The sequence below is a fragment of the Camelus ferus genome, chromosome 6 (assembly GCF_009834535.1).
Source record: "Camelus ferus isolate YT-003-E chromosome 6, BCGSAC_Cfer_1.0, whole genome shotgun sequence".
Lineage (NCBI taxonomy): Eukaryota > Metazoa > Chordata > Mammalia > Artiodactyla > Camelidae > Camelus > Camelus ferus.
Genome location: NC_045701.1, coordinates 20693210 through 20710637, shown reverse-complemented (window position 1 = coordinate 20710637; position 17428 = coordinate 20693210). Strand labels below are relative to the sequence as shown.

Below are 17428 nucleotides of genomic sequence, written 5' to 3'. Positions count from 1 at the left end.
TTTCCCCTCCTTCCTAACCTCTCCTCTCCCCGCCCCTTTTTCCATCCCCCACAACTCTCCCTACGTCCTTCTGGCGCCTCTACCGCCCCCCCAAAAGGTTGCTTTGTAATCTCTGCTCGTCCGAACCCCCACAGCCCTCCAGGCTTCCTCACGACCACCCAGCCTTCCTAGCTAGTGCTTCCCCACCCCCTCCTCAGGGCCCTCCAACCCTTTCCCCGTCACCGCCGCCATGCTTGCCACCCCGCCCCCTCCGGCCAGCCATCCCTTCAGACCCGAAACCCAAGACTTCAGAGCCGACTGCGCCCCCACTTTTCTCCAAACAGTACCGGGCATTCCGGCGGGAGGTCCCTCGCGTTCGTGCTAGAGATCTCCGCACGCTCCCCAGGTCCCTCCAGCTCGATCCCCAGGTCGCCGCTGTCGCCACCGCCGCCACCGGCCGCGAACTCCCCCTTTCCCGTCACGTCACGCAGTACCGTCTTGCCCATTCGCTGCTGTTGCCCGCCACTCAAGAAAGCCTGTGAATGATTGGTGGCTGAGGTGGAGTGCCCCGCCCCACGTAGGAAAAAGGAACCCAGCGGCGTGTTTCCATGGCAGCCTAGACTTTGCAGGCCCTCCCTCTAGTACAGCCAGAGAATGACAGTATCCTTGAACCGAAGGGACCTTGAGAGGCCGTGAAATACATTCCCCAGCCCCCAAGACAATTGTTTGTACCGCTACTCAGACATAAGAGAAAAGACCTATTTTCTATCGTTCATGCACCATAAAGCCCCTTCTCTCAACCTCTTCCGTGGAAAAGGAGAGGGTTCCCCGGCTTTCTAATAAAGGGCAAAGAAGGTTCAGGATGGCTAGAATTTCAGAGCTGGTAAAACGAGAGAGAGGACTCTTTAGGGTTTACCTGTGCCAATCAGGATCCCTTTTGTAGGCCTCTACCTGGATTCAAGGGCCTCACATTACGTCTCTGCCAGTTCTTTTCTTTTTCTTTTTTTTTTTTTCCTTTACATTGTTTGAGGGCCTCGGTAAACCATATTTTTTCCCATTTCCCTTTCCCGTCCGGAACGTCGTTCAAGCCTCACATTTGCTTATCGTTGACCTATCTTTACTGAAATTGCCGTCTACAGAGACCGTAGCCCAAGACCTTTTTTGCACCTCCGGTTGAGACAATTGAGCGCAGTGACTGTGGTGAAGACAACAGCTGCTGCCCCTTTAACTAAGATGACCTGAAGCATCCCTCCAAGCCCTGAGAGTCTATTATCCTAATTATGGTGCCTGGGTCTTATAGAGGGTGTGGCAGCTGTGACTTGCATTAACGAAGGAGGCCCCATGAGGAATATATGTGTGTTTTTTAAATTTAAGTCGTGGTTGAATCTGGGATGGAATTCCAGCCAGAGCAGCTGTCAACAGGGAAAGCACCCAGCACAATGCCAAGCGTGTACATAGTAGGCATTTAATAGGAGATAGTTTTTTCTCTCTACCCCAAGCTCAGAATGACTTAGGTACAGCCCAACCATGATTCTCCAGTTCCGTAAATACCCAATTCAACACCTGATACAGGCTAAGCTGAAGGGGAGCTTCCTACCAACCAACCTTCTCCCTGCTGTTATAAATGATATTAATCATACTTTCCAAACCGAAAACCAAAGCATGTCATCTGAGCATATGTTTCTTAAGAGAACAAAAGGACAGACTCTTTAAAATGAAACTGTCTTGAAAAATCTAGAATCTATTGTTGCTATAGCTAGTATATAATTAGGGTCCCCAAAATGTTCTATTAGTGGAGCAAGAAATGGAACGGAGCACACAGAGACACATCCCACTTCTTAATCTTGAAATAATTTATAACTGACTCCCCACTTGCTCTGCTCCTAATGCTGCAGAAGACCAGTGACCAAATAAATTGAATCCTAAAAGGACTAGGTCAGGTCATATTAACTATGCTAGGTAGACAAAGTGAATTCATCTGCTTAATCTGAGAGGGCACAAACAACCAAGCCCTGTTGTGAGCAAATCTTGAACTTGATTCCCATAAAAATTCCCCCAAAGTCACTATATTTTTGCCCTTCCCTGTCCTGCTATTGCATTTCCAACACCAAGCAAGACATAAATAAGTAGACTTTGGTCAAAACTTATAAAACTCTATGCTAAAAAGGGTAAATTAAACCTCAATAAGCATGACTAAAAATAAATAAATAAATAAATAAATGAGCCTGAGCCATTCCCATTACTAAATAAAACAAGAGCCTTAAAAAAACAAAACAAAACTCTGAATTCCTTGTTAGGCAGTATGATAATTAAATTAATCATTAAATTATCCCCAAAGATCAGAAAATGCAGGCAGGATGGTTACCTACTGAGGCTGCAAATAATGACTGTTAGGTGAGCCAAAGGCCTTTATTGACTCTTAGACTGCAAAGGACCATCAGCATTTCTAATTATCTACAGGTGCACCTTTCCCTAAACCACCTCAGAGAAATCTAATCTACCTCTAAAGTCCTCCAAGACAAGAAAATTCCAACAGACCCTATGTTAACTCACAAACCTCATTGTCAGAAACTTTTCGTCTAATCATCTAACCTAAATTCTTTATTCTAGAACTGAAAGCCATCCACTCATATTATCTTTAATTGGTAATTTTAAACCTGGACAAATTCTCATAATACTGGGATCATCTCATCTGGTCCAATAATTCCATAGTATATTTCAACCAAACAATGAACTTAAATGCTACATACTTAGTTTTATAGTCTTTTTTTTTTGAGGTCTCCTCACAGACTTCTTTAAGCAAAAGAACTCTGGAGAGTTTAATCTTACCTCACAGACACTATTCACTAACTTTTATATTTGCTTCATGGTTTTCCTCTGGAAACTCATAGTTTTGAAGCTCAGGGGCAGGGAACTTTACTGAGAATAAGTACCAAATTTAATGATAAACCATTACATATCTCTTTTAAGCTGCAATATTAAAGTGTTACAAACTGACTTATATTTAACATAGAATTTATTCTGACCCCTAGGCTGCCTTCTGTCACACTTGAACCTAGACAATCATGCCTAGTCATGTATCAATGACATACTTAATTAATAACATGAATTACATTTTTGCTATGTGGCAGATATTGGGCTCTGTTTTACATTCATTATCTCACCTAAAAGCCTCAAACACAAAATGGTTGGTACAAAACTTTATTTGTTTTAAAAGCTATTTTTATTTGAATACTAAATATAGGTGTCCCTAATGTTCTAATAATTAATATGAAGAAACCAGAGGAGAAAAAAAGTCATCAGCTCTATGTCCTTATGAAGAAGTCAGACAAATAGGTGATGATATGATTAAGATGTGAAAGCAATTGCTTAAGTAGTCAGTGGTTGCCTGTGATACTAACTTCCTAACACCAGGCTGATATGCTTAATAGGTACCTGCCACCCTGCAGTGGAAGCAATCCCAACTGCTCTGTATCTTATCTCTATAGAACATCCTCCTGTTCATTCTAAGTAAACTTTTTATTTTGAAAACAATTTCAGAGCAACAGAAAAGTTACAAAAATAGTATAATAAAAAAAGAACAGTATAATCTCTCATAAACACTTTCAGCTAGATTCACACATTGTTAACATTTTGCCACATTGCTCTATTCATTTTTTTATTGTGGTAAAATATACAGAACATGAAATTTACCACGTTAACCATTTGTAAATGGATGGTTCAATGGCATTAAGTACATTGATGTGCAACCATCACCACCATCCATCTCCAGAAACTTTCTGTCTCCCCAAATTAAAACTCTATTCCCACTCAACACTTACTCCCCATTCCCCTCTCCCTCAGGCCTTGGCAACTGCCATTCTCCTTTGTGTCTCTATAAATTTGACCTCATACATATGGAATCATACAATATTTGCCTTTCTGTATCTGACATAGTTCACTTAGCATAATGCCCTCAAGGTTTATCCATGTTTTAATTTTAATAGCATGTGTTAGAATTTCCTTTCTTTTTAAGGCTGAATGATACTCCATTGTATGTATATATCACATTTTGTTTATCGTCCTTATTCATTTTAACCCACTTTTCAAACCTTTCCAGAGCCCCAGCCAGCTCTACTGCACCCACATAGTGAGGCCCTGGAGGCACATGAGCAGAACCCCACCAAGGCAGCACACTGCCGTGCTTTCAGGTAGCTTAATTTTTCAGCCAACTGGTTAGCTGCAGGCCCTCTTGTCAGCCTGAGTTTCTCACAAACATACAACACCAAGCACAACTGTGACTACAGTGTTAGCTACTGTTTTCTCCCACCCACGTTTTCAAATGTTTAATCCAAAGAGCTCAACTCCACCAGAAGCTGCTTACCTAGAAACAGAGGGGTAGAAACAGGGAGTTGTGGTAGGAGAGGGAGAAAAATGGAATCCTCGCCTATCTGAATACTGATGGAGTCTGCCAGCCTTCTTCTCTGGCTTATTCCCTTTTCCTATAGAAGCACTCAAAACTCCCACATCTCCCCTCCACTCTACTTCTCAATCAAGCTCCAGGCCTTTCTTTTGTCCTTACGCTCCAAATTCTGCTTCCATACCAGTGACTACAATCCTTTGCAACCTGGCTTTAACCTCCATAAATCTAGTGCCTAGCACAAAGCAGTTAGTCTAAAAATGTTGGTTAATAACTGATTCTGAAAATTTCTTGTCAAATCACCTCATTAGATTTGACTTCTATCAAACTTCAAGTTTGATAGAAGTTTGTCGATTCCCTCCTCTTTAAAATGCGCATCCTGTGAACAACCTAAGTGCCAAACACAGATGAATGAATAAAGAAGATGTGGTATATATATGCACACACATACAATGGAATACTACTCAGCCATAAAAAATGAAATCTTGCCATTTGTGACAACATGGATGGACCTTGAGGGTATTATGTAAGTGAAGTAAGTCAGATGGAGGAAGACAAATACTATATGATTTCACTCGTATGTGGGGCAAACAAAAACAAAATAAATGCACAAACCAAACAAAAATAAACATGTAGACACAGAGAACAGAGTAGTGGTTACTAGAGGGGAAGGGGTTGGGGGAAGAAAAAATGGCTAAGGGGGTCAACTGTATGGTGATGGATAGAAACTAAACTTTTGGTGGTGAGCACTCGGTAGGGTATAAAGAAGTAGAAACATAATGTTGTACACATGAAACATGTTATAAACCAATGTTACCTCAATAAAAAAATTTAAAAACAATAAATTTTTTGAATAAAATTAAGATTCTCATCCTGTGACTCCAGAGTTCCTGGCTCTTGTCCTCCCTCTCAGCTTTTCTTTCTTTTTTAATTGAAGTATAGTTGCTTTACAATGTTGTGTTATTTTCAGGTGTACAGCATAGTGATTCAGCTATATATATATATATATATATATATATATACATATACACACACACACACACACACATAATCTTTTTCATATTCTTTTCCTTTATAGGTTACTATAAGATATTGAGTATGGTTCTCTGTGCTATACAGTAGGACCTTATTGTTTATTTTATATATGGTAGTTTATCTCTGCTAATCTCACACTCCTAATATATTCCTTCCCACCCCTTTCCCCTTTGGTAACTATAAGTTTGTTTTCTATGTCTGTGAGTCTATTTCTGGTTTGTAAATAAGTTCATTTGTATCATATTTTAGATTCCACATATAAGTGATGTCATATGATATTTTCCTTTCTCTAACTTCCTTCACAAGTATGATAATCTCTAGGTCCATTCATGTTGCTGCAAATGGCATTATTTCATTCTTTTTTATGGCTGAGTAATATTCCATTGTGTATATATACCACAACTTCTTCGTCCAGTCATCTGTTGATGGACATTTAGGTTGCTTCCATGTCTTGGCTGTTGTAAATAGTGCTGCTATGAACACTGAGGTGCATGTATCTTTTTAAATTAGAGTTTTCTCTGGATATATGCCCAGGAGTGGGATTGCTGGATCATATAGTAACTCTATTTTTATTTTTTAAGGAATATCCACACTGTTTTCCATAATAGCTGCACCAAACTACATTTGCACCAAACCACATTCGCACTCTCTCCCAGCTTTCCTTTCCAATCCCTAATTTCCTGGAAGCCAGTACTACAGGATAAGAATCAAGAGCTACCAACATGCTACAACATGAATGAACCCTGAAAACATGCTAAGTGAAATAAACTAAATACAAAATGACACATATGGCATGATTCCACTTATATGAGATACCTAGAATGGACAAATATATAGAGATAGAAAGTAAAACAGTGGTTTCCAAAGGCTGGGGGGAAATTAGTTTAATTAGTATAGAGTTTTAGTTTGGGAAGATGAAAAAGTTTTGGAGATGGATGGTTGTGGTAGTTGCATAACAATGTGAATGCACTCAATGCCACTGAACTGTACAGTTTAAAATGCTTAAAATGGTAAAGTTTATGTTGTGTGTTTACTACAATAAAAAGGTTTTTCAAAGAGACAGACCTAAATTTTAATAAAGATACATACATAGATCATAAAAATATAGTAAAGAAATTATATGATTCACAAAAAGTCAGGTCTAGTGGTTAATTTTAGAGAGGATAGAAGAGGTTGTAATTCTTTAGGAGCCAACTGAGGTGCTTGGAAATGTTTGGGTTTTTTTAAACACCAAAGGCATTACATAGATGTTCTGTTTATAATACAAACATTTGTACATTGCCTTTCATTTGCTTTTTTATGTGTTACATTAAAGATGATTTAAAATAAATATCTTTGATGCTAAAACTTGTGCTGGAAAAAGAGGTATTTACATTGTCTCAAACTATCCCCTAAAATGTACTGAATTATTACAAACAGAAAGCAGTAAATTTGCAGTGAAAAAATTTGATAACTTAACGAAGTGATCCCAGTTAATATCTCTAATAATGGGACAAAATACTATCAAGTGCCGCTTAATACAATACACTGAGAAGGAAACATCAGTTTAATTGTATTCCTGCCCAAAATTCATAATCTGAGTCTGATCATGAGGAACCATTAGATAAGCCAAAATTGATAGGAGCTCTACAAATAAGTAGCCCATAGTCTTCAAAGAGAGAGAGAGTAAGAGCAAGAGCGAGAGAAACGCCAAGATCAAGAATGACAAAGAAAGCTCGAGGAACTCTTGCAGATTTGAGAAGACCAAGGAGACAAGACCATCACATGCAACATGTAATCCAGAACTGAATCCTGGACAAGAACTTGGTTTTCATTCTGCTATTAAGAATTCTAATGGGAGCACTGGTGATATTTGAATAAGGTCTAGAGATTGTTTAGTAGTACTGAATTGATGGGGGTTTTTTCCCTGATCTTGATAATTATAGTGTGGTTACATTAAAAAAAGAAAAAAAAAGAAATGGTGCCAAATTATCTAAGATCGTTGCTGAACAGGATTTGTACTAGGCAAAACTGTAAGAAAAGTTTACCTGCACTTGACATAGGAATAGGATGAGAGGAAGAAAAGGAATATTCTTAGAGCCTTTGGAAACTACCAGGAATCAGAGCCAGGGGGGTAGAAGGTGTCCTCCCCTTGTTCACCTTGCATATTGAAACAAAAACAGAAAAACAGCTACTCCTAAACTCTTAAGTCCCAATGGGCAGAAATGAGTTTTTCTTTTCTGGGGCTGAGAAATCTAAGAAAATAGAACACATCAGAGGACAAAGACACCAAGCTGATTCCTACTCATGCATGAGCAGCTGAGCTATGAAGTGTCTGTTCATCTTCAAGGTAAGTGTGGGTACATGTCAGGTGCACTCACTGCCTAGTTTTGTATCCTATTCCCCGTGTCATTATTTCACATCCTCCTTCACTCTACCCTGAGTCACCTCACCCATCTCCCCTCTGTAATATCTTAGGTAGGGCTGGATCTAGGCTGTACAGGACTAGTGTGCTAACTGGTCAGCAAGAAAACTACACACAAGAACACATCTTGGCCCTGCTCACTTATAAGCCCATCAACATAGGGAGTCTGGTGGAACTAAAGCCAGAAAATCCCAAGCCTTGATCAAAATTTCTTCACAACCTTAAGTTCATTTATTAATTTCAATTCATTTATGTGCAAGGCACCATTTTGGCTCCATGGTGATGAAGAGGGAATGATGTATAAAGATGATTAAGATCTACTTCCTACCTTCAGGAAAATTAAAATTTATAGAGATAAGACATGTATACAAACAATTATAATACAAGATACAATAAAAGTGCTAAGGAGTTTATAGGAGAAAGAAGTCAAAAGAATTTTAGTCATGTGATTGTAATGAACATGTATTGAGCATGTTCTAAGCTCTGTTTACACCTGTCCCTTTCTTGATCTCATCCAGTCTCATTGCCATAACTACCATTTTTATACCAGTGACTCCCAACTTTATATTCCAAGCCAGACCTCTCTCCCAAATCCTGAACTTATATACTTAATAGCCTATTCCATACCTCCACTTGGATGTCCAATTGACATCTCAAACTCAATGTGCTTAAAATTGAACTCATCTTTTCTCTCAAACCTGCTCTACTTCTCCATCTCAGTTGATTGCCATCAACTTCTTCCTTACTGCTGTTTATAACAAAAAGCTTGGAGACTTTTTTTTTAATAAAAAGGAAAAAATAACCCATGTACTTACCCTCCAACTTCAACACTTACCAACAAGTACTCAATCTTGTTTCATCTATTACCCACCCACCTCCCATCTATATACCTACACACTTCCCCACAACTGATTATCTCTAAGAAAATCCAAGACAGGTATCATTTCATCCATAAATATTTGTATGTGTTAAATACATAGAATCTTTTAAGTATAACATCAGTATCACAAGGAAAATTAACAGTAATTTTTAAAGTTATCAAATATGTGTCTAAATTTCTCCAAATGTCTCATAATTCTGTTTTTACAGTTCCAAACAAGGTTTACACATTGCATTTGGATGATACTTATCTTAGATATCTTTAATCTGTAAGTTCTTCCTCTTTTTCACTTCCTGAAATTTATTTGTTGATGAAACCAAGTCATTTGTTCTGTAAAATCTCCAACTTTGTGAATTTTTCTGATTGCATCCCTTGGTATCATTTAATGCATTTCCCTTTTATTTTTTATAAATAGGCAGATAGGTATACTTGTTCAGATTTATGTACTTTTTTGGCAAGAATACTTCATAACTGGTATCATATACTTCCTATTGCATCTCATCAGGAGGCATATAACATCTGGTTAAATGTATTTTTGTTACAGTTAAGAGGTTCAAATATTAACCACCTTTTTACTTGATAGTTTAGCAGTCATTGATAATCATTAATAGCTGCATTAATTCACTGGGAGCAGCAAATAAGTGATATTCTAATTTTAACACACTATCTCCATTAATTAGCTAGACTTCTTCTATAAATAAATCAATTCATCAAAGATTTAATTACCTAAGGAAAGGCAGAATAAATGTTTGATTCTTTCCTTTGATTTACTAGTTCTCAAAATAATGAGTTGAGGTTTTCTATGTAATAGAGAATAGCTCTGTAAATAATGAGGTTTTCCAGCATATTCCAAAGATGACTTATGAGATTTTTGTTTTTACTGTCATTATGAACTACAGGTTTTAACACATTTGGTGTGCTTCAACCCACTGCAATTATTAATTTTGAAATGCATATTGTCCCATCTTTGTACTGTGGAAATCCTTTCACATTAGCTCCTTTTGACAGGATTCCAGCAGTCTTGGATAGCTTCCTTGCTTTCTGGTATAACAAGATGTTCCAGGTTCATCTTGTTTATTTCCTGCCCCAGACCTAGAATCAGATGTTTCCCTAAGAAATGTTGGTTCATGTAGTAGTAAATGCATTTAAAGACAGTAGTTTAGATGATTGGAATGCTTCCTGCTACTGAATTGATCATTGTTTAACTTTTTCCAACTAAATTTTAAGATTTCAGGGGTTTTATCCAACTTTCTTGAGTTTATATTTTATCCCTTTCTAGTATAATCAACATCTTAATTTCTGATAGCATTAACATAATTTATTTATTTACTTTATTCTATTATATAGATACAATAATCTCAGGGAAAAAACAATATTACTACTAAAAAGATAACTAAGGAAAACTTTTAAACTCTTTTTAGTTTATTTTTTTCTTAGGGTATATCCCATAAAAATTTGTAAGACACATGCTACAACATGGGTGAATCTTGAAGATTTTATGCTGAGTGAAAAGACAAATACTGTATTATTCCACTTATATAAGGTATTTAGAGTAGTCAAAATCATAGAAACGGAAAAAAAAAATTTAAAAGTCATAGAGACAAAGTAGAATGGTGCTTACCAGGAACTGGAGAGTAGTGCGGAATTGGGAGTTATTGTTTAATAAGCATAGAGTTTCAGTTTTATAAGATAAAAAGAGTTATGGAGATGTATTGTGGTGATGGTTCCACCACATTATGAATGTATTTAGTAATCACTGAACTGTCCATTTAAAAATAGTTAAAATTGTAAATTTTATGTGTATTTTACCACAATAAAAATGTTTTTAATGTACAGTTAGGTTGGCAGGGTATAGCTCAGTGGTAGAGCGCATGCTTAACATGCACAAAGTCCTGGGTTCAATTCCCAGTGCCTCCATTAAAAATAAATAAATAAAATAAAATGCACAGTTAAACTATTGTATTTTTAAGGCATTTGAAATAATTCTTATTTATTTATACAATTTAATACACAGGTTAATTTATTTCATTTTTATTTTTAGTAGCTGCTTTTCTTATTTTGATTTTTTATTAAGATAAAATTTAAATAAAGCAAAATGCATAATTCTTAGTTGTATAATTTGATGAGTCTTGATAAATGTATACATCTATTAAACTTACATACCAATCAAGATATAAAACATTTTTATCACTTCAGAGAGTTTTTTATGGCAACCATATTCTGATTTCCATCACCATATATTAGTTTTGTCTGCTTAACAGTTTTATAGAAATGGAATTATACAGTCTGTAGACTTTTTTATCCACCTTTGCTCAACACAACACTTTTGAGAATCATCCATGTTGTTGCATGTGTCAGGAGTTCGTTTTTTAATCGCTCAGTAAGCTTCTATTGTATATATGCTCCACAATTTGTTTATCAATTCAACTATTGATGGATATTTGTGTTGTTTTGGACCATTATAAATAAATTTGCTATGAACATTCATAAATAAGTCTTTTTGTGAATGTATGTCTTCATATCTCTTGGGTTGATATCCAGGAGTGGAACTGGTGGGTCACAGGATAGGCATTTGTTTAACTCTATAAGAAACTGCCAAAGCGTTTTCCAAAATGGTTGTACAATTGTATACTCCCATTAACATATGAGAGTTTCAGGTCCGGCACATCCTCACTAACATTTGGTATTGTTAATGTGACGTGGCACCTCCTGTTTTTCAGTAAACTTATGTATCATTTATGCACAATAAAATGTGCACACTTTAAGCGTAGAGTTTGATGAGTTCAGCAATTGTATATATGTGTGCAGCCACTGCCAGAATCAAGTATGGAGCATTCTCATCACCCTGAAATTTCCCTTGTGCCTTTTGCAATCAATTCCTATCCCCTCCCCAGCCCCTACCAACCACTTATTTTCCTTCTATCACTGTAATTAAGTTTTACCCACTCTAGAATTTCACGTAAATTTATTCACTCAGTATTTACTTGTGACCATGAATATGCACCACTGAAATCTGCTTGTAGAGAGCATATTTGGCTGATGACCCCACCTGCCACCACTCTGGATCTACCCCCACATTTGCACCAAAGCCACATGTTCCAAAGGCTGATCCCAGCCAATATCAGAGAACAGCAGGGCTACAAAGGCAGGCCCAATACTATGATATAAAGGTTCTTCCAACAGGTGCCTTTGACTTGAAGACTCTTCATCTGCCTGGCCAAACCTTTTGAGAAACTATGCTGTAGGACAGACTCTTCCTTTCCAATCCTCACTCCTTTCCTCTCTTCTTCCACAGATTTCAGAGCTGTATCTTGGGCTGAGGCTCTCTCTGCATTTCCCTGATCTCTCCCTGTGGTGGTTTAAAATACATCCACAAATTCTGTGATATACCCTTCAAAAGGTAGAGTCAATTTCCTTTCTCTTGAGAGTGGCCTAGACTTAGTGACTTACTTCTAATAAATAGAATAAGGCTTCCAATATTATGTCATTAAAAAGGCATTGTATCTCCCTCCTTCCTTTCTTGGTTCACTTGCTCTGGGAGAAGCCAGCTGCCATGTCATCAGGATACTCAAGTAGACCTATGGAGAGTCCTACATGGTGACGAGTTGAGGCTTCTTGCCAACAGCCATGTGAATGAGCCATCTTGCAAGCAGATTACCCAGCTTTGGTCAAACCTTCAGATTACTGTAACCCCAACTGCCATCTTGACTGCAACTTCAGGGGAAACCCTAAGCCAGAACTACTCACTAACTTGCTCCTGGATTTCAGATCCTTAGAAACAATGTGAGATAATAAATGTTTGTTATTTTAAGCTACTAAATTTTGGAGTAGTTTGTTTCAAGGCAGTAGATAACCAATATACTCCCCTAATAAATCTCTTGCACATCTAATCACATCTTGGCATCTACTTCTCAGGAGACTGACTAACAGTATTCTTTTGTGTTTTCTTTTGTTTCAACATAATGTTTTTTATTTTTCATCTATGTTGTGTATATTTGTAGTTTCTTTTTATAGCTGAGTAGTATTCTATTGCATGAAGGTAACACAGTTTATTCAATCTCCTATTGATGGACATTTGGGTTGTTTCCAGGTTTTGGCTATGAACAGCCATCACAGATCTCTCTGTGGACATATATGTGCTCATTTTTCTTGGGTAAATGCCTAGGTTTGGAATTTTGGGGTCGCAGATGTTTAGTTTTACGATACACTTCCAAATACTTATATAAAGTAATTATAACATTTTACATTACTATTAGCAGTTTATGAGAGTCCTATTTGCTCCATCTCTTTGCTAACATTTGATGTTATTTTTGCCATTTTGTGGATAAGTGATATTACACTCACTTTAATTTGCATTTCCTTAGGACAAATGATGTTAAACACTTTTCATGATACTTGTTGGCCATTCGTATATCATCTCTGTGAAAGTCCATTCAAATTGTCCACTTTATAATTGGGTTGTCTTTTTTTATTGATTTGTAGGAGAGTTTTAAAAATATATTCTGGAAATATTTGTCAGGTTGGTCATTTTGATTTAATTTTGTTTTATACTTACGTAAAGCATTTATATGATTCCAACATCAAATTTACAAAATAAGATAAATTCCAAAAAGTCTACCTTCCATCCCTGGCTGCCTTACAATCTGTTTCCTCTCTCCTCCTATAGGTAACTTTCTAAAAGTTTTTGGTTTATATTTGGAGTCACTATTTACTCTCTTTTTGTCTCGCTCGCCATTTGAAGAGGCAGGAAATCAGATTGGCTCTACCTTTAAAATACTGTGCATCCAGCATCCCACCAATTCTCACCATCTCCACTGACATCACTCTGATCTGAGCTACAACATTGCTCACCCAGATTACTGCAAGTTCCCTGACTGGTTTCCCACTTTATTATTATTTTTTAAACCAGGGCCCCTCAGACCCCCAGGTATCAAAGGTCCTGCGGGGTACTTATCCTCACGGGTGATCACAGCCCAGTACTGGACATTATGAGAGTAATTTCCCACTTTAATCCTTACAACTTCTACAGTTTGTTCTCAATAGAGCAGCCAAAATGATCCTGTAAAAATCTAAGTCAAACCATAACATGCCTCTGTTCAATAGCCTGCATTTGTTTCCTGTTTCACTCAGAGTAAAAACCAAGGTCCTCACAATGCCTATAAGGCCCTATGTGATCTAGCCTCTCTTATCTCTGATCTCATCTCCTATTCCTCCTCTCACTCTGCTTCTCTGCTCCAGCCACAGTGGGCTCCAGCTAGTCCTTGAATGTACCAGGCCTACTGCTACCTGAGGGACTTTGTACTGGCTGTCCTCTCTGCCTATAAGATTCTCTACCAGATCCAAATAGCAACTCCCTTAATTCCTTCAGGTCTGCTCAAGTCTCATCTTAATAAGGCCTACCCTGACCAGCCCCTTTAAAATTGCACTTTCCTGCCCCTTCACCATTCCTCCCTATCACACACCCTCACCAGCATTCTCAGTCACCCTTACTGTATATATATATATATATTTTTTTTTTTTACCACAGCACTAACCACTTGCTGACATGCTATATAATTTACCTACTTATTATTTATTATCTATTTTTCCCACTAGAATGTAAGCTCCACAAGAAAAGGGATCTTTGTGTGTTTCATTTGCCAGCACACAGTAAGTGCTCAATAAATATTACTGAGTGAATAGCTAAAATAGAATGAATTCAAAGCATTGTGTTAAGCATACTTAAAAGACTGTCCCACTTAATTCTCAAAACAACCCTTAAGGTGAGATGCTATTATAATTTTACAGATGAGGAAACTAAAGCACAATGAGGATAAGCAACTTGCCTAAATTTACACAGTTGGCAAGTGAGGAATTCAGAGAAGCAGCTGTGTTTGAGTTAGGGCATACTCCTTAAATCCTTTGTGGAGTGAGATGGAACCTTATTTCACAAATAAAGTTAATCATAAAGGTAAATCCCTAGATGAGAATTAAGGGTAACAATGCATTTAAGGAAGAAGAGACAGTCTGAACAAAAAGTACAAGAATGACTGAGGGAAAGGCAAGTGCCTCAGATTCACTGGATGAAAAGGCTAAAGCCAGTTATTTGCAGGAGGTATTGTTAGAAAGGGAAGTTAGGGCATCCGATAAAGGATCTTCAAGAAAGAACTGATTGAGAAGACAGGGCAAAAGTATTTGTGAGTTTGTAATATTGTAAAGGGGACCATATTTCTGCAAGCCTAGTATTCCTTGAAGGAAAGTAACTCCATTCTATGAATATCTTGAAAAAATGATGCAAAATTTAATTCATACACAGGTATGGCCTCAAAACTAAGTTATAAATTTAGATTCTCTTTACCACCATGTCTTAACCACCACAAGAAAATCCTTAAAGACCCCTATAATAATAGGTAGCTTTGTTCAAACTAAAGGAAAAGGTGGTATCAGTGGCCACAGCCAAACACTAACTTCCATCGAGGAGGCTAATGGAATGGACAAGAGAAAACAGTATTCATAAATGTTTCTTTGAGGACTCACTTTCTTTAAAAAAAAAAAAAAAGAGGTGTGGAGAGTCAGGAAGGGAAAAGGGGAAATTTCTTCATTGTCCTTTATAATGTTCTACACAGGGAAAGTAAACCCAGTGCCCTTGCTCTTTCCAATACTTAGTGAACAAATAATAATTAGGAAAACTATCCAACAAATGTTTACTGTGGGCCTCCTCTATGTGCCAGACGTAGGAATAATGCAGACTTCTCCCCCATCTCAAACTTTTGAGAGATTATTTTACTCAGTGCCTTGTAGAGGTTATTTCACTCAGTGCCTCTGCAGATAAACCAGCTGTTCATGCTAAGAGGTGACCCCCCCGGCTGCTGGTATGCATTATGATCATAGCATCTTCCCCAAAAGCCAAGGATAAGCTTCTGACACAGCAATCCTGTAATTCAACACGCCTCTCTCTGTGTAAAGAATGCTTTATAGGCAGAACTGAGTACAAGGTGGGAATGTGAGCTGCATACAGCTCCTTTTGGATATTTTGGTTGATAAGACCATGCAATCCAGCAGAACAGGCTGGATTTCTGCCAAGTGAGCTCAGATCCCCAGAAAAACCATTGACACTCATTGGGCCAGCAGGGAGAAGCCAGCATTTTTTTTCCCTTATGAATAATCACAGCTAGCTTAAGTTTTAATGGAGACCCTAAGAATTGAAAGGCTTATGGTGCCTTCCTCTCCCACACATACGTAACTCATGATGAGCATAACTCATTCCAATAAAGTTCTGATTCTCTCATGAAGACAACTTCAATAATTTAAATACCAAAAATGAAATTATTTTCACAAAAATTTTAGAGATGCCCCTCTTACTCTGCTAAGCATCTGTATAATTTACCTGTTGGATATTTATCACTCTATACTATGAACTGACGAAGATCTGGGGGCAGAGAATCCTTTAACTGGCTTAAATTTAGCCAAGGTTACAATTACCTTTCAAACCATTTGAGATCTATACTATCTTTTGCCTTTTGTCCACGCCAGTGCACACCCAAGGTAAGATCTTATAATAGTGTCTTCCTTTTACACCTCTTCTAACCTCCTTTTTCAGTGATGGATCCTTGAGACCCCTTCCACAATTCAAGGGTCTTTCATCACAAATAGTTTGGAAAGCATTGGTTGTAACCACCATTTCAGCCAATGCTGAATGATGAGAGTGTACAGAATAGAAGAGTTCCCAAAAGATCATACCTCATCAGTGCAGGGGGCCAGCAGTTAAATGAAATGCTACAGTGGGCTCTGTAATCCCCACCAACTGCTGTACATGCCTCACAATCATGTGTATCATAGGTTCCTAACTGGACCGGCCTTGGAATGGCATCCTTTTACTGCTAGGCTCCTGCCACAGCACACCACTCCTAAACACAAAATAGATCATTATATACTTTGCAATTCATATATAAATGTATTTCTTTAAAGTTTTTATTCAGGGTTCTATGCCTTCTATGTATGTGTGTCAGTGTTTTCTGTCTTCAGTTGTAAAATTCTGGAGAGTAGATGCTAACACTCCATACTTTTCAATTAGTACTACCATAGTCTGTATTTGCAGCTCTGATTAATAAAAGCCAATCCTAGCAAACCTGAAGTTCTGCCCCTACCATCTGATCAGTGTGTGGTCCTTCTCTATACCATTCAGATCTATTGTCTTACCTCTTTGTCAGACTCGATGAAAGCAGGGCCCATGGTTAACTGCTGCTGACCCTTATACTGAGGCCCTGTGCCAGTTAAAGGCTTCATCTCTACAGTTGCTATGGAAACTGTCCCCTTCCTCTCCCTACAACCTATTCTTGCTCTGTCTCCACGTGGCACTCTTTTCTGATTGCAGAAAAGGAGGCCTGCCCATCTCTCTATGTTCTTTGCCAGATTCGGATCTGCAAACGGTGATGCAGAGGTGTAGCAGAGCATTTTCTCATGTGTCATATAGGGTGATGCACCCCCACCATCCTATGTTCTGCCAGTACTCTTATTTCTCCCTCTCTGCTACAAAAAGGATTTTCAGGGCCATGTTCAATTTTTTAAAAATTGAGATATAATTGACAGAGAACATTTTGTTAGTTTCAGGTAGGGCCATACCCAAATTGCAGAATGGATTGGATGTTTTGCTAAATACATGCTCCGTGATAGGAACCAGGACTGTCGTAAGGTACTTAAAATGCAGACACTGTCCAATCTTCCTCAGGGCCTCCAGAGAGGAGGTGGAGCA

The 17428-nt window shown here is 37.9% G+C and overlaps 1 protein-coding gene and 1 non-coding gene across 6 annotated transcripts in view; both read right to left on the bottom strand.

Annotated features, from left to right (window-relative positions):
- TP53BP1 (tumor protein p53 binding protein 1) overlaps nucleotides 1-17428 on the bottom strand; it is an 81546-nt gene that overhangs the window by 62203 nt on the left and 1915 nt on the right. For 4 of the 5 annotated variants that reach the window (XM_032481347.1, XM_032481343.1, XM_032481345.1 and 1 more), the window contains exon 2: nucleotides 327-515. In XM_032481347.1, coding sequence (XP_032337238.1) covers nucleotides 327-333 — 7 coding nt within the window. In that variant the 5' untranslated portion in view covers nucleotides 334-515. Of the gene's footprint in view, nucleotides 1-326; nucleotides 516-895; nucleotides 1473-17428 lie in introns of those variants that run through there. The other variant, XM_006178882.3, reaches the window with a different exon arrangement.
- On the bottom strand, nucleotides 13606-13695 carry LOC116664598. Its single transcript, XR_004321119.1, has one exon. It is a non-coding gene; the product is annotated as a small nucleolar RNA SNORD88 (small nucleolar RNA).